The sequence below is a fragment of the Taudactylus pleione genome, unplaced genomic scaffold (assembly GCF_031769625.1).
Source record: "Taudactylus pleione unplaced genomic scaffold, aTauple2 ptg000140l, whole genome shotgun sequence".
Classification (NCBI taxonomy): domain Eukaryota; kingdom Metazoa; phylum Chordata; class Amphibia; order Anura; family Myobatrachidae; genus Taudactylus; species Taudactylus pleione.
In genome coordinates, this window is record NW_028284542.1 from 561,744 (window position 1) to 587,359 (window position 25,616).

General features: G+C 44.0%; 1 protein-coding gene across 1 annotated transcript in view; it reads right to left on the reverse strand.

Moving 5' to 3' along the window:
* Positions 1-25,616, reverse strand: part of LOC148522734 (retinal guanylyl cyclase 2-like) — a 118,981-nt gene that overhangs the window by 11,172 nt on the left and 82,193 nt on the right. Inside the window, exons 14-17 of the mRNA XM_088473809.1 lie at positions 21,578-21,752; positions 19,928-20,026; positions 16,796-16,890; positions 14,876-14,961 (exon numbers count right to left, since the gene is read on the reverse strand). Of these exons, the coding sequence (XP_088329935.1) occupies positions 14,876-14,961; positions 16,796-16,890; positions 19,928-20,026; positions 21,578-21,752 (455 nt within the window). The remainder of the gene's footprint in view (positions 1-14,875; positions 14,962-16,795; positions 16,891-19,927; positions 20,027-21,577; positions 21,753-25,616) is intronic.

Below are 25,616 nucleotides of genomic sequence, written 5' to 3' on the forward strand. Positions count from 1 at the left end.
ATACTCACTAACACATATACACAATAGCACATACATATATACACACACTAAAGCAGTAAACTTACATACTTGATGGATCCGGGCACCTCCTCGATTCATTAGGCCCCGCCCTCGTGACGTATGCCGCGATTCGTGGGAATATGGGGGTGGGGCTTGCCGTATTGGCTCCGCCCCCAATGTGGACAGTGTAAGCCGGTGGCCCCTTCTCCCCCTTAGAAAGCTGATGAAGCAGCACTGACTGACTGTGCTGCTGCACGCAGTAGAATAGCTGCGGCTGCAGAGCCTCCTCCCGGGAACAGATGCCGCTGGCACCTGTTCACGGCAGGGTCTAATCGACCCTGTGTAGGGGCCCCTCTATGTGTGGGGGCCCCGGGATGACCGCCCCTGTCGCCCCCCCCCCCGGCTCTGAATCTAATGGAACCTTATTTGAACCTTACCCACTACTGTATGTAAGCTGGAGATTACGCAAAGCTTCCAGTTGTCTAAACTGATTTTTATAACGAGAATATGATTGATGAAAATGACTTTGCTCAGACAACAGATTGTAATCGCTGCCATGAAAATTGGCCAATCGTTAGATGATGAACAAGCTACCGGGTGTTCTGCCTGCGATACTCAGTTACATAGTTACACAGATGCATAGTTACATTGGGCCTGAAGTGGACACAAATCCATATGCGGATGGAACCCGCGCAAATCTGCACAGTGCATGCGCCATAGAATGGAGGTTAGCGATTGGTCCATAGAAGGATCACTTTTCCCATTAAATTAAGGTTTCTACGTTGCAGCCGGGCGTGGCGAGCTACGATCACACAGTACTCGTGGGTGCGCAGTCCAAGCTCCGTGCTTGGCGCAGCAGTGACAGGGGGAGGCTCGAGGTGTCGAGCGTGCCGGGCCCCCTAACACACCTTAGCAGACACGGCCCAAAGTTTATAAGGAAATTATTTAACAGCATTACCAGCATTTTCTTCCTCTACAGCATAATTCTAATACGCTTGTGGAAAGTTTTACTACAACTTTATCATTAATATTCAGCAGCCGCTCAGCGAGCCACCGATATATTATTTCAGACAGCATATTAACAATGAAATGTTTCCCATTTTATTTACATGTACAGCAGTTCTTTATAATTCCTGTATTACAGTAGCGTTCCCCTTATTATGCTGATCGCTGTGTTTGCTTTGCCTCTTTTTGTCTCTCTCTGTTCCCTTTTTACATCTTTTCACTTCCAATTATCTGCCTTAGAGCCCAGCCAGCAGTTTTCCCTGCGCTGAGATATAACCCTATTAAGGAAAATTTATTGTGTTCCATAAAGCCGTACCTCCGAGACGCAGACATTAATCAAAATGCAGTGTACGTTTTTATGACAACATATAAGCTGTACAGACAGTTGCCAAAGGAGGTGCTTTAAATGCAAAACAAATGGCCCAAGAAGATTGCTGACAGCCAACTTTATTGTATTATGTAGGTTATATATAATCACACATCTCTGTTATTAGTGAGTAAACAGGAATTTCACATATTTAGTGCAAAAAAGTGGGGTGGAGATTTAAATAAAAAAAAGAAAAAAAGAAATAGCCTTAAATATATTTATTATGAAAAGGTCTATTGCCATGTTCTGTGTAGAGCATGCTGCCGATATGCTGCCGGTAATACATTGGCTTACCAGATCAGCCATTTAAAACGGGACATGTATAAAATATACATTCTGCATGACTACGTGGCTCTTGGCTTAATTCTGATATCTGCCCTCTTTGATTGTTTATATAGTAGCATTGCCCTGTCATTGACTATATAGAAGCATTGCCCCCTGTCATTCATTATATAGTAGCACTGCCCCCTGTCATTCATTATATAGTAGTACTGCCCCCTGTCATTCATTATATAGTAGCATTGCCCCCTGTCATTGATTATATAGTAGCATTGCCCGTCATTGACTATATAGTAGCATTTCCCCCTGTCATTCATTATATAGCAGCACTGCCCCCTGTCATTCATTATATAGTAGCACTGCCCCCTGTCATTCATTATATAGTAGCACTGCCCCCTGTCATTCATTATATAGTAGCATTGCCCCCTGTCATTCATTATATAGTAGCATTGCCCATCATTGACTATATAGTAGCATTGCCCCCTGCCATTCATTATATAGAAGCACTGCCCCCTGTCATTCATTATATAGTAGCACTGCCCCCAGTCATTCATTAGATAGTAGCATTGCCCCCTGTCATTGATTATATAGTAGCATTGCCCGTCATTGACTATATAGTAGCATTGCCCCCTGTCATTCATTATATAGCAGCACTGCCCCCTGTCATTCATTATATAGTAGTATTGCCCCGTCATTCATTATATAGTAGCATTGCCCATCATTGACTATATAGTAGCATTGCCCCCTGCCATTCATTATATAGAAGCACTGCCCCCTGTCATTCATTATATAGTAGCATTGCCCCCAGTCATTCATTATATAGTAGCATTGCCCCCTGTCATTGATTATATAGCAGCACAGCCCCCTGTCATTCATTATATAGTAGCACTGCCCCCTGTCATTCATTATAAAGTAATATTGCCCCCTGTCATTGACTATATAGTAGCACTGCCCCCAGTCATTCATTATATAGTAGCACTGCCCCCAGTCATTCATTATATAGTAGCATTGCCCCCTGTCATTGATTATATAGTAGCATTGCCCGTCATTGACTATATAGTAGCATTGCCCCCTGTCATTCATTATATTGCAGCACTGCCCCCTGTCATTCATTATAAAGTAGCACTGCCCCCTGTCATTCATTATATAGTAGCATTGCATCCTGTCATTGATTATATAGTAGCATTGACCGTCATTGACTATATAGTAGCATTGCCCCCTGTCATTCATTATATAGTAGCACTGCCCCCTGTCATTCATTATATAGTAGCACTGCCCCCTGTCATTCATTATATAGTAGCACTGCCCCCTGTCATTCATTAGATACATAGTTACACAGATGCACTGCCCCCTGTCATTCATTATATAGCAGCACTGCCCCCTGTCATTCATTATATAGTAGCACTGCCCCCTGTCATTGATTATATAGCAGCACTGCCCCCTGTCATTGATTATATAGTAGCATTGCCCCCTGTCATTGATTATATAGCAGCACTGCCCCCTGTTATTGATTATATAGCAGCACGGCCCCCTGTCATTGATTATATAGCAGCACTGCCCCCTTTCATTGATTATACCGTAGCATTGCCCCTTGTCATTGATTATATAGCAGCACTGCCCCCTGTCATTGATTATATCTTAGCACTGCCTCCTGTCATTGATTATATAGTAGCACGGCCCCCTGTCATTGATTATATAGCAGCACTGCCCCCTTTCATTGATTATATCGTAGCATTGCCCCCTGTCATTCATTATATAGTAGCACTGCCCCCTGTCATTGATTATATAGTAGCATTGCCCCTTGTCATTGATTATATAGCAGCACTGCCCCCTGTCATTCATTATATAGTAGCACTGCCCCCTGTCATTCATTATATAGTAGCATTGCCCCCTGTCATTGATTATATAGCAGCATTGCCCCCTGTCATTGATTATATAGCAGCACTGCCCCCTGTCATTGATTATATAGCACCACTGCCCCCTGTCATTCATTATATAGTAGCACTGCCCCCTGTCATTCATTATATAGTAGCACTGCCCCCTGTCATTGATTATATAGCAGCACTGCCCCCTGTCATTGATTATACAGCAGCACTGCCCCCTTTCATTGATTATATCATAGCACTGCTTCCTGTCATTGATTATATAGTAGCACTAACAGTCTGTCACTCATTATATAGCAGCATTGTCCCCTGTCATTGATTATATAGTAGCATTGCCCCCGTCATTGATTATATAGTAGCATTGCCTCCTGTCATTGATTATATAGTAGCATTGCCCGTCATTGACTATATAGTAGCATTGCCCCCTGTCATTCATTATATAGTAGCACTGCCCCCTGTCATTCATTATATAGTAGCACTGCCCCCTGTCATTCATTATATAGTAGCACTGCCCCCTGTCATTCATTAGATAGTAGCACTGCGCCCTGTCATTGATTATATAGTAGCATTGCCCGTCATTGACTATATAGTAGCATTTCCCCCTGTCATTCATTATATAGCAGCACTGCCCCCTGTCATTCATTATATAGTAGCACTGCCCCCTGTCATTCATTATATAGTAGCACTGCCCCCTGTCATTCATTATATAGTAGCATTGCCCCCTGTCATTCATTATATAGTAGCATTGCCCATCATTGACTATATAGTAGCATTGCCCCCTGCCATTCATTATATAGAAGCACTGCCCCCTGTCATTCATTATATAGTAGCACTGCCCCCAGTCATTCATTAGATAGTAGCATTGCCCCCTGTCATTGATTATATAGTAGCATTGCCCGTCATTGACTATATAGTAGCATTGCCCCCTGTCATTCATTATATAGCAGCACTGCCCCCTGTCATTCATTATATAGTAGCATTGCCCCCTGTCATTCATTATATAGTAGCATTGCCCATCATTGACTATATAGTAGCATTGCCCCCTGTCATTGATTATATAGCAGCACTGCCCCCTGTCATTCATTATATAGTAGCACTGCCCCCTGTCATTCATTATAAAGTAATATTGCCCCCTGTCATTGACTATATAGTAGCACTGCCCCCAGTCATTCATTATATAGTAGCACTGCCCCCAGTCATTCATTATATAGTAGCACTGCCCCCAGTCATTCATTATATAGTAGCATTGCCCCCTGTCATTGATTATATAGTAGCATTGCCCGTCATTGACTATATAGTAGCATTGCCCCCTGTCATTCATTATATTGCAGCACTGCCCCCTGTCATTCATTATAAAGTAGCACTGCCCCCTGTCATTCATTATATAGTAGCATTGCCTCCTGTCATTGATTATATAGTAGCATTGCCCGTCATTGACTATATAGTAGCATTGCCCCCTGTCATTCATTATATAGTAGCACTGCCCCCTGTCATTCATTATATAGTAGCACTGCCCCCTGTCATTCATTAGATACATAGTTACACAGATGCACTGCCCCCTGTCATTCATTATATAGCAGCACTGCCCCCTGTCATTCATTATATAGTAGCACTGCCCCCTGTCATTGATTATATAGCAGCACTGCCCCCTGTCATTGATTATATAGTAGCATTGCCCCCTGTCATTGATTATATAGCAGCACTGCCCCCTGTTATTGATTATATAGCAGCACGGCCCCCTGTCATTGATTATATAGCAGCACTGCCCCCTGTCATTGATTATATCGTAGCACTGCCTCCTGTCATTGATTATATAGTAGCACGGCCCCCTGTCATTGATTATATAGCAGCACTGCCCCCTTTCATTGATTATATCGTAGCATTGCCCCCTGTCATTCATTATATAGTAGCACTGCCCCCTGTCATTGATTATATAGTAGCATTGCCCCTTGTCATTGATTATATAGCAGCACTGCCCCCTGTCATTCATTATATAGTAGCACTGCCCCCTGTCATTCATTATATAGTAGCATTGCCCCCTGTCATTGATTATATAGTAGCATTGCCCCCTGTCATTGATTATATAGCAGCACTGCCCCCTGTCATTGATTATATAGCAGCACTGCCCCCTGTCATTCATTATATAGTAGCACTGCCCCCTGTCATTCATTATATAGTAGCACTGCCCCCTGTCATTGATTATATAGCAGCACTGCCCCCTGTCATTGATTATACAGCAGCACTGCCCCCTTTCATTGATTATATCATAGCACTGCTTCCTGTCATTGATTATATAGTAGCACTAACAGTCTGTCACTCATTATATAGCAGCATTGTCCCCTGTCATTGATTATATAGTAGCATTGCCCCCGTGATTGATTATATAGTAGCATTGCCTCCTGTCATTGATTATATAGTAGCATTGCCCGTCATTGACTATATAGTAGCATTGCCCCCTGTCATTCATTATATAGTAGCACTGCCCCCTGTCATTCATTATATAGTAGCACTGCCCCCTGTCATTCATTATATAGTAGCACTGCCCCCTGTCATTCATTAGATAGTAGCACTGCGCCCTGTCATTGATTATATAGTAGCATTGCCCGTCATTGACTATATAGTAGCATTGCCCACTGTCATTCATTATATAGTAGCACTGCCCCCTGTCATTCATTATATAGTAGCACTGCCCCCTGTCATTCATTATATAGTAGCACTGCCCCCTGTCATTCATTAGGTAGTAGCACTGCCCCCTGTCATTGATTATATAGTAGCATTGCCCGTCATTGACTATATAGTAGCATTGCCCCCTGTCATTCATTATATAGCAGCACTGCCCCCTGTCATTCATTATATAGTAGCACTGCCCCCTGTCATTGATTATATAGCAGCACTGCCCCCTGTCATTGATTATATAGTAGCATTGCCCCCTGTCATTGATTATATAGCAGCACTGCCCCCTGTTATTGATTATATAGCAGCACGGCCACCTGTCATTGATTATATAGCAGCACTGACCCCTTTCATTGATTATACCGTAGCATTGCCCCCTGTCATTCATTATATAGTAGCACTGCCCCCTGTCATTGATTATATAGTAGCATTGCCCCTTGTCATTGATTATATAGCAGCACTGCCCCCTGTCATTGATTATATCGTAGCACTGCCTCCTGTCATTGATTATATAGTAGCACGGCCCCCTGTCATTGATTATATAGCAGCACTGCCCCCTTTCATTGATTATATCGTAGCATTGCCCCCTGTCATTCATTATATAGTAGCACTGCCCCATATCATTGATTATATAGTAATATTGCCCCCTGTCATTGATTATATAGCAGCACTGCCCCCTGTCATTCATTATATAGTAGCACTGCCCCGTCATTGATTATATAGTAGCATTGCCCCCTGTCATTGATTATATAGTAGCATTGCCCCCTGTCATTGATTATATAGCAGCACTGCCCCCTGTCATTCATTATATAGCAGCACTGCCCCCTGTCATTCATTATACAGCAGCACTGCCCCCTTTCATTGATTATATAGTAGCATTGCCCCCTGTCATTGATTATATAGTAGCATTGCCCTCTGTCACTCATTATATAGTAGCACTGCTCCCTATCATTGATTATATAGTAGCATTGACCACTGTTATTGATTATATAGCAGCACTGCCCCTGTTATTGATTATATACTAGCACTGCCCCCTGTCATTGATTATATAGTAGAATAGCCCCCTGTCATTGATTATATAGTAGCACTGCCCCCTGTCATTCATTATATTGCAGCACTGCCCCCTGTCATTCATTATATTGCAGCACTGCCCCCTGTCATTGATTATATAGTAGCACTGCCCCCTGTCATTCATTATATTGCAGCACTGCCCCCTGTCATTGATTATATAGTAGCACTGCCCCCTGTCATTCATTGTATAGTAGCACTGCCTAGTCATTCATTATATAGCAGCACTGCCCCCTGTAATTCATTATATAGTAGCACTGCCCCCTTTCATTCATTATATAGTTGCACTGCCCCCTGTCATTGATTATATAGCAGCACTGCCCCCTGTCATTGATTATACAGCAGCACTGCCCCCTTTCATTTATTATATCATAGCACTGCTTCCTGTCATTGATTATATAGTAGCACTAACAGTCTGTCACTCATTATATAGCAGCATTGTCCCCTGTCATTGATTATATAGTAGCATTGCCCCCTGTCATTGATTATATAGTAGCATTGCCCCCTGTCATTGATTATATAGTAGCATTGCCCTCTGTCACTCATTATATAGTAGCACTGCTCCCTATCATTGATTATATAGTAGCATTGCCCACTGTTATTGATTATATAGCAGCACTGCCCCTGTTATTGATAATATAGTAGCACTGCCCCCTGTCATTGATTATATAGTAGAATAGCCCCCTGTCATTGATTATATAGTAGCACTGCCCCCTGTCATTCATTATATTGCAGCACTGCCCCCTGTCATTCATTATATTGCAGCACTGCCCCCTGTCATTGATTATATAGTAGCACTGCCCCCTGTCATTCATTATATTGCAGCACTGCCCCCTGTCATTCATTATATTGCAGCACTGCCCCCTGTTATTGATTATATAGTAGCATTGTTCCCTGTCATTGATTATATAGCAGCACTGCACCTTCTCGTTGATTATATGTTTATATAGCAGTGCTGTCTCTAGTATTGATTATATAGCAGCACTGCACCTTCTTGTTGATTATATAGCAGCTGCACCTTCTCATTGATTATATAGCAGCACTGCACCTTCTCATTGATTATATAGCAGCACTGCACCTTCTCGTTGATTATATAGCAGCACTGCACCTTCTCATTGATTATATAGCAGCACTGCACCTTCTCGTTGATTATATAATTATATAGCAGTGCTGTCTCTAGTATTGATTATATAGCAGCACTGCACCTTCTCATTGATTATATAGCAGCACTGCTCCTTCTCATTGATTATATAGCAGTGCTGTCTCTAGTATTGATAATATAGCAGTGCTGTCTCTAGTATTGATTATATAGCAACACTGCACATTCTCGTTGATTATATAGCAGTGCTGTCTCTAGTATTGATAATATAGCAGTGCTGTCTCTAGTATTGATTATATAGCAGCACTGCACCTTCTCGTTGATTACATAGTTGCACTGCACCTTCTCGTTGATTATATAGCAGCACTGTACCTTCTCATTGATTATATAGCAGCACTGCACCTTCTCGTTGATTATATAGCAGTGCTGTCTCTAGTATTGATTATATAGCAGCACTGCACCTTCTCGTTAATTATATAGCAGTGCTGTCTCTAGTATTGATTATATAGCAGCACTGCACCTTCTCGTTGATTATATAGCAGCACTGTACCTTCTCATTGATTATATAGCAGCACTGCACCTTCTCGTTGATTATATAGCAGCACTGCACCTTCTCGTTGATTATATAGCAGCACTGCACCTTCTCGATTATATAGCAGCACTGTACCTTCTCGTTGATTATATAGCTGCACTGCACCTTCTCGTTGATTATATAGCAGCACTGCACCTTCTCATTGATTATATAGCAGCACTGCACCTTCTCATTGATTATACAGCAGCACTCACCTTCTCATTGATTATATAGCAGCACTGCACCTTCTCATTGATTATATAGCAGCACTGCACCTTCTCATTGATTATACAGCAGCACTGCACCTTCTCATTGATTATATAGCAGCACTGCACCTTCTCAGTGATTATATAGCAGCACTGCACCTTCTCGTTGATTATATGATTATATAGCAGTGCTGTCTCTAGTATTGATTATATAGCAGCACTGCACCTTCTCATTGATTATATAGCAGCACTGCACCTTCTCGTTGATTATATAGCAGTGCTGTCTCTAGTATTGATAATATAGCAGTGCTGTCTCTAGTATTGATTATATAGCAACACTGCACCTTCTCGTTGATTATATAGCAACACTGCACCTTCACGTTGATTATATAGCAGCACTGTACCTTCTCATTGATTATATAGCAGCACTGCACCTTCTCATTGATTATATAGCAGCACTGCACCTTCTCGTTGATTATATAGCAGCATTGCACCCTCTTATTGATGATATGGTAGTGCTGCCCCTCTCATCGATCAATTACTGTAGCAGTAACATCCCCTGCATTGATTATATAGCATCACTGCACCTTCTCATTGATTATATAGCAGCACAGCACCTTCTCATTGATTATATAACAGCACTGCACCTTCTCGTTGATTATATGATTATATAGCAGTGCTGTCCCCGGGCATTGATTATATAGCAGCACTGCACCTTCTCGTTGATTATATGATTATATAGCAGTGCTGTCCCCGGTCATTGATTATATAGCAGCACTGCACCTTCTCATTGATTATATAGCAGCACTGCACCTTCTCATTAGTTATATAGCAGCACTGCACCTTCTCCTTGATTATATGATTATATAGTAGCACTGCCCCCTGTCATTGAATATATAGTAGCACTGCCCCTGTCATTGATTATATAGCAGCACTGCAGATGTTATTGATTATATAGTAGCACTGCCCTCTGTCACTCATTATATAGTAGCATTGCCCTCTGTCACTCATTATATAGCAGCATTGTCCCCTGTCATTGATTATATAGCAGCACTGCACCTTCTCATTGATTATATGATTATATCGCAGTGCTGTCTCTAGTATTGATTATATAGCAGCACTGCACCTTCTCGTTGATTATATAGCAGCACTGCACCTTCTCATTGATTATATAGCAGCACTGCACCTTCTCGTTGATTATATAGCAGCACTGCACCTTCTCATTGATTATATAGCAGCAATGCACCTTCTCATTGATTATATAGCAGCACTGCACCTTCTCGTTGATTGTATAATTATATAGCAGTGCTGTCTCTAGTATTGATTATACAGCAGCACTGCACCTTCTCATTGATTATATAGCAGTGCTGTCTCTAGTATTGATAATATAGCAGTGCAGTCTCTAGTATTGATTATATAGCAACACTGCACCTTCTCGTTGATTATATAGCAGTGCTGTCTCTAGTATTGATAATATAGCAGTGCTGTCTCTAGTATTGATTATATAGCAGCACTGTACCTTCTCATTGATTATATAGCAGCACTGCACCTTCTCGTTGATTATATAGCAGTGCTGTCTCTAGTATTGATTATATAGCAGCACTGCACCTTCTCGTTGATTATATAGCAGCACTGCACCTTCTCGTTGATTATATAGCAGCACTGCACCTTCTCGTTGATTATATAGCAGCACTGCACCTTCTCGTTGATTATACAGCAGCACTGCAGCTTCTCATTGATTATATTGCAGCACTGCACCTTCTCATTGATTATACAGCAGCACTGCACCTTCTCATTGATTAGATAGCAGCACTGCACCTTCTCATTGATTATATAGCAGCACTGCACCTTCTCATTGATTATACAGCAGCACTGCACATTCTCATTGATTATATAGCAGCACTGCACATTCTCGTTGATTATATGATTATATAGCAGTGCTGTCTCTAGTATTGATTATATAGCAGCACTGCACCTTCTCATTGATTATACAGCAGCACTGCACCTTCTCATTGATTATATAGCAGCACTGCACCTTCTCAGTGATTATATAGCAGCACTGCACCTTCTCGTTGATTATATGATTATATAGCAGTGCTGTCTCTAGTATTGATTATATAGCAGCACTGCACCTTCTCATTGATTATATAGCAGCACTGCACCTTCTCGTTGATTATATAGCAGTGCTGTCTCTAGTATTGATAATATAGCAGTGCTGTCTCTAGTATTGATTATATAGCAACACTGCACCTTCTCGTTGATTATATAGCAACACTGCACCGTCACGTTGATTATATAGCAGCACTGTACCTTCTCATTGATTATATAGCAGCACTGCACCTTCTCATTGATTATGCAGCAGCACTGCACCTTCTCGTTGATTATATAGCAGCATTGCACCCTCTTATTGATGATATGGTAGTGCTGCCCCTCTCATCGATCAATTACTGTAGCACTAACATCCCCTGCATTGATTATATAGCAGCACTGCAGCTTCTCATTGATTATATAGCAGCACTGCACCTTCTCATTGATTATATAACAGCACTGCACCTTCTCATTGATTATATAGCAGCACTGCACCTTCTCTTTGATTATATAGCAGCACTGCACCTTCTCGTTGATTATATGATTATATAGCAGTGCTGTCCCCGGTCATTGATTATATAGCAGCACTGCACCTTCTCATTGATTATATAGCAGCACTGCACCTTCTCATTGGTTATATAGCAGCACTGCACCTTCTCGTTGATTATATGATTATATAGTAGCACTGCCCCCTGTCATTGAATATATAGTAGCACTGCCCCTGTCATTGATTATATAGCAGCACTGCAGATGTTATTGATTATATAGTAGCACTGCCCTCTGTCACTCATTATATAGTAGCATTGCCCTCTGTCACTCATTATATAGCAGTATTGTCCCCTGTCATTGATTATATAGCAGCACTGCACCTTCTCGTTGATTATATGATTATATCGCAGTGCTGTCTCTAGTATTGATTATATAGCAGCACTGCACCTTCTCGTTGATTATATAGCAGCACTGCACCTTCTCATTGATTATATAGCAGCACTGCACCTTCTCGTTGATTATATAGCAGCACTGCACCTTCTCATTGATTATATAGCAGCAATGCACCTTCTCATTGATTATATAGCAGCACTGCACCTTCTCGTTGATTATATAATTATATAGCAGTGCTGTCTCTAGTATTGATTATATAGCAGCACTGCACCTTCTCATTGATTATATAGCAGCACTGCACCTTCTCATTGATTATATAGCAGTGCTGTCTCTAGTATTGATAATATAGCAGTGCTGTCTCTAGTATTGATTATATAGCAACACTGCACCTTCTCGTTGATTATATAGCAGTGCTGTCTCTAGTATTGATAATATAGCAGTGCTGTCTCTAGTATTGATTATATAGCAGCACTGTACCTTCTCATTGATTATATAGCAGCACTGCACCTTCTCGTTGATTATATAGCAGTGCTGTCTCTAGTATTGATTATATAGCAGCACTGCACCTTCTCGTTGATTATATAGCAGCACTGCACCTTCTCGTTGATTATATAGCAGCACTGCACCTTCTCGTTGATTATATAGCAGCACTGTACCTTCTCATTGATTATATTGCAGCACTGCACCTTCTCATTGATTATACAGCAGCACTGCACCTTCTCATTGATTAGATAGCAGCACTGCCCCTTCTCATTGATTATATAGCAGCACTCCACCTTCTCATTGATTATACAGCAGTACTGCACATTCTCATTGATTATATAGCAGCACTGCACCTTCTCATTGATTATATAGCAGCACTGCACATTCTCGTTGATTATATGATTATATAGCAGTGCTGTCTCTAGTATTGATTATATAGCAGCACTGCACCTTCTCATTGATTATATAGCAGCACTGCACCTTCTCGTTGATTATATAGCAGTGCTGTCTCTAGTATTGATAATATAGCAGTGCTGTCTCTAGTATTGATTATATAGCAACACTGCACCTTCTCGTTGATTATATAGCAGTGCTGTCTCTAGTGTTGATAATATAGCAGTGCTGTCTCTAGTATTGATTATATAGCAGCACTGCACCTTCTCGTTGATTATATAGCAACACTGCACCTTCTCGTTGATTATATAGCAGCACTGTACCTTCTCATTGATTATATAGCAGCACTACACCTTCTCATTGATTATATAGCAGCACTGCACCTTCTCATTGATTATATAGCAGCACTGCACCTTTTCGTTGATTATATAGCAGCACTGCACCCTCTTATTGATGATATGGTAGTGCTGCCCCTCTCATCGATCAATTACTGTAGCACTAACATCCCCTGCATTGATTATATAGCAGCACTGCACCTTCTCATTGATTATATAGCAGCACTGCACCTTCTCATTGATTATATAGCAGCACTGCACCTTCTCGTTGATTATATGATTATATAGCAGTGCTGTCTCTAGTATTGATTATATAGCAGCACTGCACCTTCTGATTGATTATATAGCAGCACTGCACCTTCTCGTTGATTATATAGCAGTGCTGTCTCTAGTATTGATAACATAGCAGTGCTGTCTCTAGTATTGAATATATAGCAACACTGCACCTTCTCGTTGATTATATAGCAGTGCTTTCTCTAGTATTGATAATATAGCAGTGCTGTCTCTAGTATTGATTATATAGCAACACTGCACCTTCTCGTTGATTATATAGCAGTGCTGTCTCTAGTATTGATAATATAGCAGTGCTGTCTCTAGTATTGATTATATAGCAGCACTGCACCTTCTCGTTGATTATATAGCAGTACTGTCCCTCTCATTGATTATATAGTAGTACTGCCACTCACATTGATTATATAGGAGTACTGCCCCTCTCATTGATTATATAGCAGTCCTGCCCCTCTCATTGATTATATAGGAGTACTGTCCCTCTCATTGATTATATAGCAGTCCTGCCCCTCTCATTGATTATATAGCAGCAATGTCCTTTTCATTGGTTATATAGCAGTGTTGCCCATCACATTGATTATATAGCAGTACTGCCCCTCTCATTGATTATATAGCAGTACTGCCCCTCTCATTGATTATATATATCAGCACTGCCACTCTCATTGATTATATAGCAGTCCTGCCCCTCTCATTGATTATATAGGAGTACTGCCCCTCTCATTGATTATATAGCAGTCCTGCCCCTCTCATTGATTATATAGCAGCACTGCCCCTCTCATTGATCATATAACCCTAACTATCTTATAGTCACAAATTAGATGGGACGACTGCACAGGAGCTCACTCATTCAGTCCTGCTGTGTACTGTGTGCAGGGGTGTATTAAGAGAGGCGGGGGCCCGTGTTCACTCCCTGTCCGGGGCCCCCTCCTCTCTCTCCAGCGGCCGCCATGCACTGACAGCCTCAGTAGACCCCGGTCACTAGTCTGTGCCTGAAGTGTTCTGCGTTCGCGCAGAACGCCGGGAAAATGGCCCTGGCGCCCATTTTCCAGGTGTTTTGTGTAGCGCCTCTCCAGCCGATGTGGGACTTCGGAGAGGTAAGTATTAAAAAGTATGGGTGCAGGGTGTGCGGTGTGGGGCCCCCCTGGATCCAGGGGCCCGTGTGCACTGCACACCCTGCACCCATTATAGCAACGTGCACAGTCATGTGACTCTGTACTGCAGGTTATTTAATGAGTGTGGTAAAAGATATACCTACCCCGGCTTTACATCTGGAGGATTTGGTAAAGGTTTGGTAAAACCATCTCTTCCTACTAGCCAAAAAGTTTCTTCTACACCTTTTCCCTAAAGAAGAGAGAGTTAATTAGTCAGGTGCAAAGGAATATAAGGGAAAGTGACATATATAGGTCCGAGATGTTTTCCAACTGCGTATGGAGCTAAAGCATTGTGCGGCCCATGCGTCACATGGCGGGTACGCTCGGCCTCAGAAGTGTATTAGTAACGTAATGGGCGTATCCATGCGGTGACTGTGGGAGGTGGACATTCAGACACACGGAGCTGGTCCGTCCTATTGGCGTGTTGTTGGATTACTGCTGGCGTGTCGCATACCTGATTGCAAGCTCAGACACTCACAAAGGAGGCCACACTCTGACCGAGATTCTGCTCCTAGCGTGGGGCAAGTTTCAATGGTGCGTCCAATGGTAGAGCTGGTATTAGCATCAGCATAAAGTTGCAGGTGCGACTACGGCACAAGGCAATGAAGTGAGCGCAGCAGCGTGTGACAGCAAATCAGCCCTTTAATGTCAAGCGCGCAATATGTCCGCATTGCGTGTGGCTCCGAGTCAGGCCCTGTATGTCCATTTTTAACATTAGCCTAAATCTGGGTACACACTATAAAATATATCGTCTGATATATATTGTCCGTGACGGATCGGAACGACCATCGTATAGTGTGTACCCTGAAAACCACCCTGAAAAATTAATTTGTTGGTTGCATCTCTCCATCGAATGTGCTGCATATTAGATGGCGCGATGCCGCGGACGATGCGGTAACATTAGACATGTGACAATATATCGCTGCGCACTGGATTTATTGTGATGTGATCTATACAGTATGGGCCTGATTCAGAGCCGGACGCTCTGACCAGAGCGCTCGCTCTGAATCAGGGCCCTCCTCCCTGAAAATGGAGCGGCCTTATGGATGCTCGCATAGCTGTGGGTTACCACCCACAGCTTATGCGAGCGTCCATGATGATGGTCGCGATGGTCAAGACCATCACGACCATCGGGCTTGCGACGGAGACCCTGCGGTAGGGTCTCACTGCCGCAAGCCCTGGAGTGATTTTGGCTCTATCAGAGCCACAATCACTCCCACTGACATCACTAGTGATGTCAGTGGGGCCGGCTTCAGACGGTAAGCGTTCCCATGGGAACGCCTCCGTCTGGCAGCCACGCCCCCGGCACGCCCACCAAAGGGCTGTCAATCAATATCAACAGCACGCCCCCTTTGGTGCGAGACCCGGAGCGACGGAGAGCCCGTCGCTATCCGGGTCTCGCGCATGCGCACGACGGAGCTCCCTCCGTCGTGCGCATGCGCAGTGGGGCAGCATCGACCCGCTTGCGAGCGTCCTGCGCTCGCAAGCGGGTCTGAATGACCCCCTATGTAAGTACACAGAGCAAAACCCTAAAATGGTCACAGGTATATTATTTTCTTGAGTAAATTGTTTTAAACACTAGGGGGGCTATCACTGACAATTACGAGACATGATAATAAATATAAGGGGGAAAGTAATTCTCCTGGGGTGATGCACACACAAATGATAAAACTTTACCTTTATTTTAAGCAATACAGTAGTTAAAATAATTGCATACTGTACATAGCTTATAACCAGCGAAATTTGTAAAAGGAAAGTTACAAATTTCAATGGTTCCTTTGAATTTTATGCAATTATTATTATTTTAATTATCGTTTAAAAAAATAAAGGTTAGGTTTTATCATTTGTTTGTGCATCGGCCCAGTTCAATTATTTTCCCCTTTATACGAGTTATTGCGACATCTAACACAGCATCCAGTGAAGCTACGAGCAAGTAAAGTAAACAAATGATTTAATAAATAAAAGGAAGTATTCCGAGAAAGGTAAGTCAGCGCTACCTAACAGCACCCTGTAGGAGTACTTACCTTTAGTTCTGTTTTTCCTCTAAGCTCTATTTTATAGTTTTCTTTCAGAGTGCGAAGTGTGGCCACTGTGCTTTGGTTGACGTGGATTCTGTAAGCTGAGAGAGATAAACAATGTATGTCCTATTAATATAGTCATCCTATAATAAGGAGAAGACGCAACGCAGAACATATTACACTGCAGCAGTTAGAGAGGAGGGAACGTTTTTTGTTCCATTTCAGATTTCCTAAGAAAGAACTTTTATCTTTGTTTCATAATCTAATACAGAGTCTTCAGGATCCCACACAGGTTACCTTTTCCAGGCATACTTACCGACTTTTACCAGCAGGTTGCCGGGGGCCGAATCGGGAGGGTAGGCAAGTATGTTTCCAGGTCACCCAGCAGGGGCACAGGTGTAGTCATTACTCACCGATACATTTAAAAGATCCACATGTGGAGCTAATTATTTCACTTGTGATTCTGGGCCTGATTCAGACCCAGTCGCAAGCGCTGAGCGCTCGCAACCGGGTCGATGGTGGCCCAGAGCGCATGCGCACGACGGAGCCAGCTCCGTCGTGCGCATGCTCGAGACCCGGATAGCGACGGGCACTCCGTCGCTCCGGGTCTCGCACCAAAGGGGGAGTGCTGTCGATGTTGAGTGACAGCACGCCCCCTTTGGTGGGCGGGCCAGGGGGTGGCTGCCCAGATGGAAGCGATCCCATGAGAACGCCTACCGTCTGGGGGCGGCCCCACTGACATCACCAGTGATGTCAGTGGGAGAGCTTTCGGCTCTGTTTGAGCCAAAAGCTTTCTGGGGCTTGCGGCCACGAGACCCTACCACAAGGGTCTCGTCGCAAGCCCGATGGTTGCGATGGTCTTGACCATCGTGACCATCATCCTGGCCGCTCGCATTAGCTGTGGGAGGCAACCCACAGCAATGCGAGCGGCCGCGAGGCCGCTCCATAAAAAAAAAGAAAAGACGCCCTGATTCAGAGCGAGCGCTCTGTCAGAGCGTCCAGCTCTGAATCAGGGCCTTTGTTTGGAGACCTGGAAAACCTGCACTGTTTGGAGTACTGAGGACCGAGTTTGAGAACCTGTGGCCTAATAGCTTTGTGGAGATGAAAGTGAAAAGTTAAAGACAATGGTCCTGATTATGAGTCGCAGGCATCTGCGGCCGCTGTTCCGTACAGATCCATGGCGCTCTACTTACTGTCATATGCTAATGCGAGAATCCGTCGAAGTGTGCAAAAAAAGCGACTGTCGGTGGAAGCCTGTCCTGCCACTGGGTTTTCGTCTGCAAACGCAGCCGCATCATTAGTACCTGGATGCGCACCAGCCCCATAACAAGAGCAAGAGGTCCGGCAGAAACAGACGTCCCATCTCTGTACGAATACGAACGCCACTATCACATGTGCAAGTTACCCGCCCACAAGACTCCCATGACACTCCCAGGAAATGGGGCTGTTCTTTGCGATCACATAGTCACCGCCCAGTTACCTCCTAGAAAACCCCGTTTTCCATAAACGTCAAACCATTCGCAGGAGCGATTTCCGTCAGTTAGTGTGAGTCTGACCCGGCACACGCGCACTCGCCCATTTCTTTCTTTTACGAATACGCATTATGCAGAGATCTGTTCCCTTTCCTACTTGTGTGCGACTCAGAATGAGGCCCAATACTTATCTTAAAATAATATCCATTATTCGGCTTTGTAGAAAGGTCTGTGGGCGGGATGCATCAACAACAAAAATGCAGTTTTCAGAGGTCTAACCGCAATCCCCATATGCACCAAGCTTCGACCCGATAGGCAAAACCATCTGTAGATGGCGTTGCCTAATAGAAGCCTATGAGCTTCTTTCCGAAACGGTGTTTCCGACCAGAGGATCAGGGAAATGGCCGTCTGATGTATGAGACCCTTAAGCTTTGATAAATCTCCCTCTTAAGCTGGGTACACACTGGAGCGACAGGCAACCGACTTTCCCGATGATTTCCCATGAGTGGGGATTGAGCGTACACACTAGAAGGATGGAATGATATATCATTCCATCCTTCATTAACATACATTAATTTGCATGTGATGTCGTCAGGTTTGATGTGCAGCGCGTCAAACCTGACAACGTCGCTAGCAACTGCGGGCACCTCCATATTGAGTGTACACACTGAGCGATGTAGGCGAATTGTCATTAGGAAACGACAAATCGGCCCAACATCGCTCCAGCGTGTACCCAGCTTTAGGGCGGTTAGAATTGCAGTTAGTGTTTCTGTCTTGCATGGCGCTAACACCAGCAGATAAGATAACAATGAACCAGGCAATCTGTTACCCAGATTAGACAAACTACAGTATACTGTACAGTCAATATAATCAATCACTCTAATAGCAGTAACGAGGAGTGAATTCATACATATTTACATGTAAATGTTTACTCTTCATTGTCTGTTCTATAATGTAATGTTATTGTTACTGGTGTCCAGTTCTCAATTCTGCCCACTTAACATCAACCCATGTGACTTGTACCTTATTAAGATGAACCGCAGACCCCTCGCAGTGTGACCGACAGGAAGTGCTGTTTGTGGGCGGTGACGGGGGGGGGTGGTCGTAGAAACGCAGGCATGCCAGTGCGTTTGAACGCCGTTCCAGGGGCGTGCATAAATTAGCTACTGCGATGCCATACGTAGCGTGAGGCCTGATAGCGTGCGATGAGGTTACCAATTCCTGAGTAAGGTCAGAGCTTGTGCAAGTGTGTGTGAGGCGGCGATGGTACTCACTGTTACCGATGGTTTTGCAGTCTTGCTAAGGATTACGGATGTGTGTAAGGTAAACTGGGCGTCCTTATGTTGTGCTGCGACGGCAAAGCAATGGATTATCATGCTATCGCAGTGAGACTGATTGCGTAATCTCTATAGCAATCGCAGTTGCGAGCTTTACTGAATCAGGCCCTGTGCTCTTTATATACAGATCCTCTGTGTTATACAAAATGATCGTGTGACTTCCCAGATCTTTAATGTAAATACATGATAATAATAATCTGTCTGAGCTGTCTCTACATCGCTTCCTCGCTGCCGTATGAACCACCATTAATCATTTAAAACTGTGCAACTCACTGAAGGAGTTTCCTGATCGTTAATGGAAACTTCTATACTAAGCTGTTGTGACTTACGCAGTCCTGTGGATTCCATTCGTGAAGCTGTATTCACGGTGTCTCCAAATAGACAGTAACGTGGCATAGTGAGGCCTACAACACCAGCGACACATGGCCCTGCATAAGGTGACAGAGAGATAATCAATGTACACTGATCATTAATATTTCAACTAATGTACAGTGATAAAGTTGGGTACTTGCTGCCCTAGGTCTCTATTATGGGTGCAGCTATAGGGGGTGCAGCTATAGGGGATGCAGCGGGTGTCATTGCTATGGGGCTCAGAGGCTTGGGGGGCTCTGAACCCGGATATATACTATAGTTGGATTGCCTGGATTTCCCTGCTTACCAGTTGGGTACGACCCGTTGCCCAACCTGAATTCCATTTTCAGTGAGAGGTGTGTGTATTGGATGTTATAATGACAAGGGGGCACTGTAACGTGGCATAATCTGAACTGGAGGGCACTGTAATTGTAATCCAGTTTAGATGACGGCAGACGGGATACCTGACGTCGGGATACTGACGCCGGAAATCCGACGCCCGTCTGAATGCCGACGTCGGCATCCAGAAGGGATCAAGATACCGAAGTCGGCATCCCTACCGCAGACATTCCGAAGGTAAGTATGCGGATTAGGGTTAGGACGGGGGAGTCAGGTTTAGAGACCTGCCTGGGTGGGTTAGGGACCGACCGGTGAGGGCTGGGTTAGGGTTAGGTACCACCGGGGGGAGATTAGGGTTAGGCACTGCCCGGGGAGGGTTAGGTTTAAGGCGTGGGAATGGAGGGTAGGCTTAGGCACCACCGGGGGGAGGTTAGGGTTAGGCACCATCGGGGGAGGGTTAGGAATAGGCGTGGAGGGGGGGGGGCTTAGGCTACTAATAATATAATATAATATGAGCTAGAGGGCACTATAATGTTACTTAATATGAACTGGGGCACTGTAATGCGGCACAATATGATGTGGAGATATTATAATGTGGCATAAAATGAACTGGGGGTACTCTAATGGGGAATAATTTGAAATGGAGGTCACTGTAATGTGGCATAATATGAACTGGGGACACTTTATGTCTAAGGGGTCTAGTTACTAAGCAGTGTTAGGAGACAGAGTGAAAAGTGATAAAAGAGTGATAAGGTGTCAGCCAATCAGCTCCCAACTGTCATTTTTCAAACACAGCCTGTGAGATGACAGTTGGGAGCTGATTGGCTGGTACCTTATCACTCTCTTATCACTTTTCACTCTGTCTCCTAACACTGCTTAGTAAATAGACCCCATAATGTGAAATGGGGTACTATGTGGCATAATGTGTACTGGAAGCCCTACAATGTGACCTAGGGCACTACTATGGTACATAAAATAAACTAGGGCACTACTATGGTACATAAAATAAACTAGGGCACTACTATGGGGCATAAAATGAACAACTGCTGCAGAGAGGCGTCATTCTAAAAGCACTGGGACAGAATCCCCTTCAAAATGTTGCTATGGGGCCCACAAAGTTCTGGCTACACCCCTGATATCAACCTCTGAACTAAGATGGCCGCTCTGCACATCTAAGCAGCCCCAGCCATACACTGTGTATCTTTGGAACTAAGTGATATTCTCTAACCAGTTACACCACATCACAAACACACACACACTACTAAATTACTGAGAGAACCACTATATACCTGAGTGCAAGCCTATCCTGATCCTGACCGGCACGTCCGGCATATGCCTCATCTGGAAGGTGCCTACTGCGTAGAGGATATCTAGGGACATGTTGGCGATCTCTGCCGCGTGCTTATTCCCGTTCCTCTTAGGGAGGCCGGAGGCCACCATATAGGCATCACCAATCGTTTCCACCTGCGAAGAGACAAGTCATTGTGTCCTGATAATGCTCAATCATGATGGAAAAATAAGAATAATTCCCTGCCTTGCGGAGCTTACACTCTGTTTTTTTAGTCCTTATGTTACTGTATATGGCAACGTAAACTTATTAAAGTAATAAAGTATTTTCCCCAATCGATAATAAGTAATTTCTTGCTGCCTTATTACTTATGCTGGCCATACACGCTACAATTATCGGGACGATCCGCCCGATACCCGCGGATCGCCCCGATAATTGTAGCGTGTGGGGGGGCGACTAAGGGTTAGATATTGCTCGGTCGGGCATGCTGGATTGACCATATTAATATTTCCCGGTAAACTGTCGGCCGCATCGGGCAGTGTATGCCCAGCCGCGGCCGACAGACCAACATTTCCTGTGTTCCTTCCTACGGAAGGAACAGGGAAATGTCTCCTCCCCAGGGGGCAGATCGCGGATGTCAGGGGAAGGAACAGGGAAAAGTCTTCTCCCCCCGGGGGCGGAGCGCGAATGTCAGGGGAAGGAACAGGGAAAGGTCTTCTCCCCCCGGGGGCGGAGCGCGAATGTCAGGGGAAGGAACAGGGAAATGTCTCCTCCCCAGGAGGCAGATCGCGGATGTCAGGGGAAGGAACAGGGAAATGTCTTCTCCCCCCGGGGGCGGAGCGCGAATGTCAGGGGAAGGAACAGGGAAAGGTCTTCTCCCCCCGGGGGCGGAGCGCGGATGTCGGGCTGATACACTGTGAGAGAAATCTCACAGTGTATGCCGGCGACATCTGCGGCTGGCAGGATGCCAGATAAAATGTCTGTCGGTCTGACAGGCATTTTATCTGGCCGTGTATGCCCAGCTTTACTTGTCTATAGCGCCGAGGGTTCTCTGCTTTGGCAGGCAGCTACAACATTGTTACAGCAAAGCTAAACACATAACAACAATCCTGGGTGCCCGGCAAGTGCTGTTGTAGTGACAGTGAGGGAGGGTAGGGGCGGAGGGGTTGGGGTTGGGATATTGAGAGCTCAGTCTACTCTCTTTTCAAATTGGATTTATACGCCAGCTAAAATCATCACCTCACAAGTAGGTTAAATAGACATATTTGCTGATTTTTGCACCAGGAGACAACAGAAAAGTTCAATCACCCCAATATGATTTTGCCGAATAATGTCAAATATGTTCTATTATCTGTTACCTGCAGTACTTTGCTCATTTCAGATATTTTATAATCGCTCTATTCCAAAATACAGATTAATAATAATAAATAAGCCACAGAAACATTTTACCACAATGGGCCATATTCACTTAGGTGCGAAAAGCCGTTTTCGGCAAAAAGTTTCGCCAGTGACATAATCTCGCCAGGCGAAAACCTATCCCCGTATTCAATTCCAAAAACTTTTCACCGGTGGGGAAAGTCAATACATTGGAATATGTGAAAAAGATTCACCTATGAAAGCTGGCGGAAAAAAGTGCAGAATTGGGGTTTTGGGGTGCAAACTTGCGGGAACCACCCTGCACTCTTAGGACAGCCCCCCCAAAGGTAAACTGGGTAAAAAAAACCTTAAGAACACCCCAAAAAAGTACTTAAAATTTGGGGGTGAAAAAAACAAAGTTGGGGGACAAACTTAAAAACTAGCGAAATAGACTCCAGGGGGGTCCCCAAGGAAGCCCCAGGTGTTTTTAAGGTTGCAGGTGCTTGTGGCAGGTGATTTTTTAAGTTTTTTAAAACAACATTAGCAACTTCAAAATATGCTAGCACCCATTTTCATGTACCCCAACTTTGCTGGGACTAGTTATTTTGATGAAAAAATATTGCTTAGTGCCATTCTTCACCACTTATGCAAAGACGCTAATAGCAAGCAATTGAGAAAACTTAAGTACCCAGATTAGCTTTAGGGGTACTAGAACATCCCTATAGTGATCCCCTATGTTAGTGCAGTTTTTCGGGAGGTACAGACTGTTTTTCCCCATTTTTGACAGGACTTTTCTCTAGTTCCGAATTCGCCGGGTGCCGTTTTTGCCGCTTTCTAATTGAATCCGAGGATATACGGTGATGCACACATTACTTTTTTGCATGGAAAACCAGCGAAGACGGCGAAAAGTCCGGCATACGAAAAGTACTCTACTTTTCGCGGCTAATATGCCCCTTTGTATCACTATATTCATAAATCAACAAACCGATACACAGATCAATTACTTCTGGTTAATACAGACAATATAAATTGAAAATCCAAATGTCCAAAGGCCAAAGTTTTCTAAGTGGACGTGGCCAATGTTATACTTCAGCCTAAGCTATCTTATATATAGAATTCATTGATCTGTTCGTTTGTCAGTTATGCATTTAGACACCCCTGCACCCCTGATGAAACCAACGCGAGGTGGTCCAGCCAGTTGGATCATGGCTGGGTTTTAGGGGGGGTGTCACGGTCCCGGTCGGACCTCCCGTTGGTGTACGCTGGGCACAACTGTGACCCGGGGAGCCTGTTCTGAGCCTTCCGCTGAATGGATTTGGACGACAACTTCACACAGTGGTAACATTGGATCCCAGAAGACATACTAGGGGGTTGAGATCCCATTCGGACCTCAGAACTGGGCAGAACTGTGACCCGGGGAGCCTGCTCTGGGCCTTCGCCTGGATGGATTTGGTTGAAAACTTCACTGAGGGGTGGCAATTGGTCTGGGATGCCTAATGGAGTGGTTGGGGTCCCGGTCGGACCGCACGGCGAAGTGCGTCGGGAAGAACTTTGACCCAGGGAGCCTGTTCTGGGCCTTCTACTGAATGGATTTGAATGACATCACATAATAATCTTAAAACAAATGTGATTCCATGTAAATTATATTACAGTTAAAGCAATATACTGTATCTGTTCATTCAACGTTAAGTCATTATTTTCAGCCCATTTTACAGTCAGGTCCATAAATATTCTGACATTGACAGAATTTTCATATTTTGGCCTCTATTCACCACCACAATGGCTTTGAAATGAAACAAACAAGATGTGCTTTAACTGCAGACTTTCAGATTTAATTTGAGGGTGATTACATCCAAATCAGGTGAACGGTGTAGGAATTACAACGGTTTCTATATGTGCCTCCCTCTTTTTAAGGGGCAAAGGTAATGGGACAAACTAAACAATCCTAAATCTAACTTTCACTTTTTAATACTTTGTTGCAAATCCTTTGCAGGCAATTACAGCCTGAAGTCTGGGACGCATAGACATCACCAGACGCTGGGTTTCATCCCTGGTGATGCTCTGCCAGGCCTCTACTGCAAATGTCTTCAGTTCCTGCTTGTTCTTGGGGCATTTTCCCTTCAGTTTTGTCTTCATCAAGTGAAATGCATGCTCAATCGGATTCAGGTCAGGGTATCGACTTGGCCATTGAATAACATTCCACTTTTTAGCCTTAAAAAACTCTTTGGTTGCTTTTGCAGTATGCTTCGGGTCATTGTCCATCTGCACTGTGAAGCTCTGTCCAATGAGTTTTGAAGCATTTGACTGAATATGAGCATATAATATTGCCCGAAACACTTCAGAATTTATTCTGCTGCTTTTGTCAGCAGTCACATCATCAATAAAGACAAGGGAACCAGTTCCATTGGCAGCCATATATGCCCACGCCATGACACTACCACCACCATGCTTCACTGATGAGGTGGTATGTTTTGGATCATGAGCAGTTCCTTTCCTTCTCTTCTCTTCCCATCACTCTGGTACAAGTTGATCTTTGTCTTTCTGTCAATAGGATGTTGTTCCAGAACTGTAATGGCTTTTTTAGATGTTGTTTGGCAAACTCTAATCTGGTCTTCCTGTTTTTGTGGCTCACCAATGGTTTGCATCTTTTGGTGAACCCTCTATATTCACTGTTGTGAAGTCTT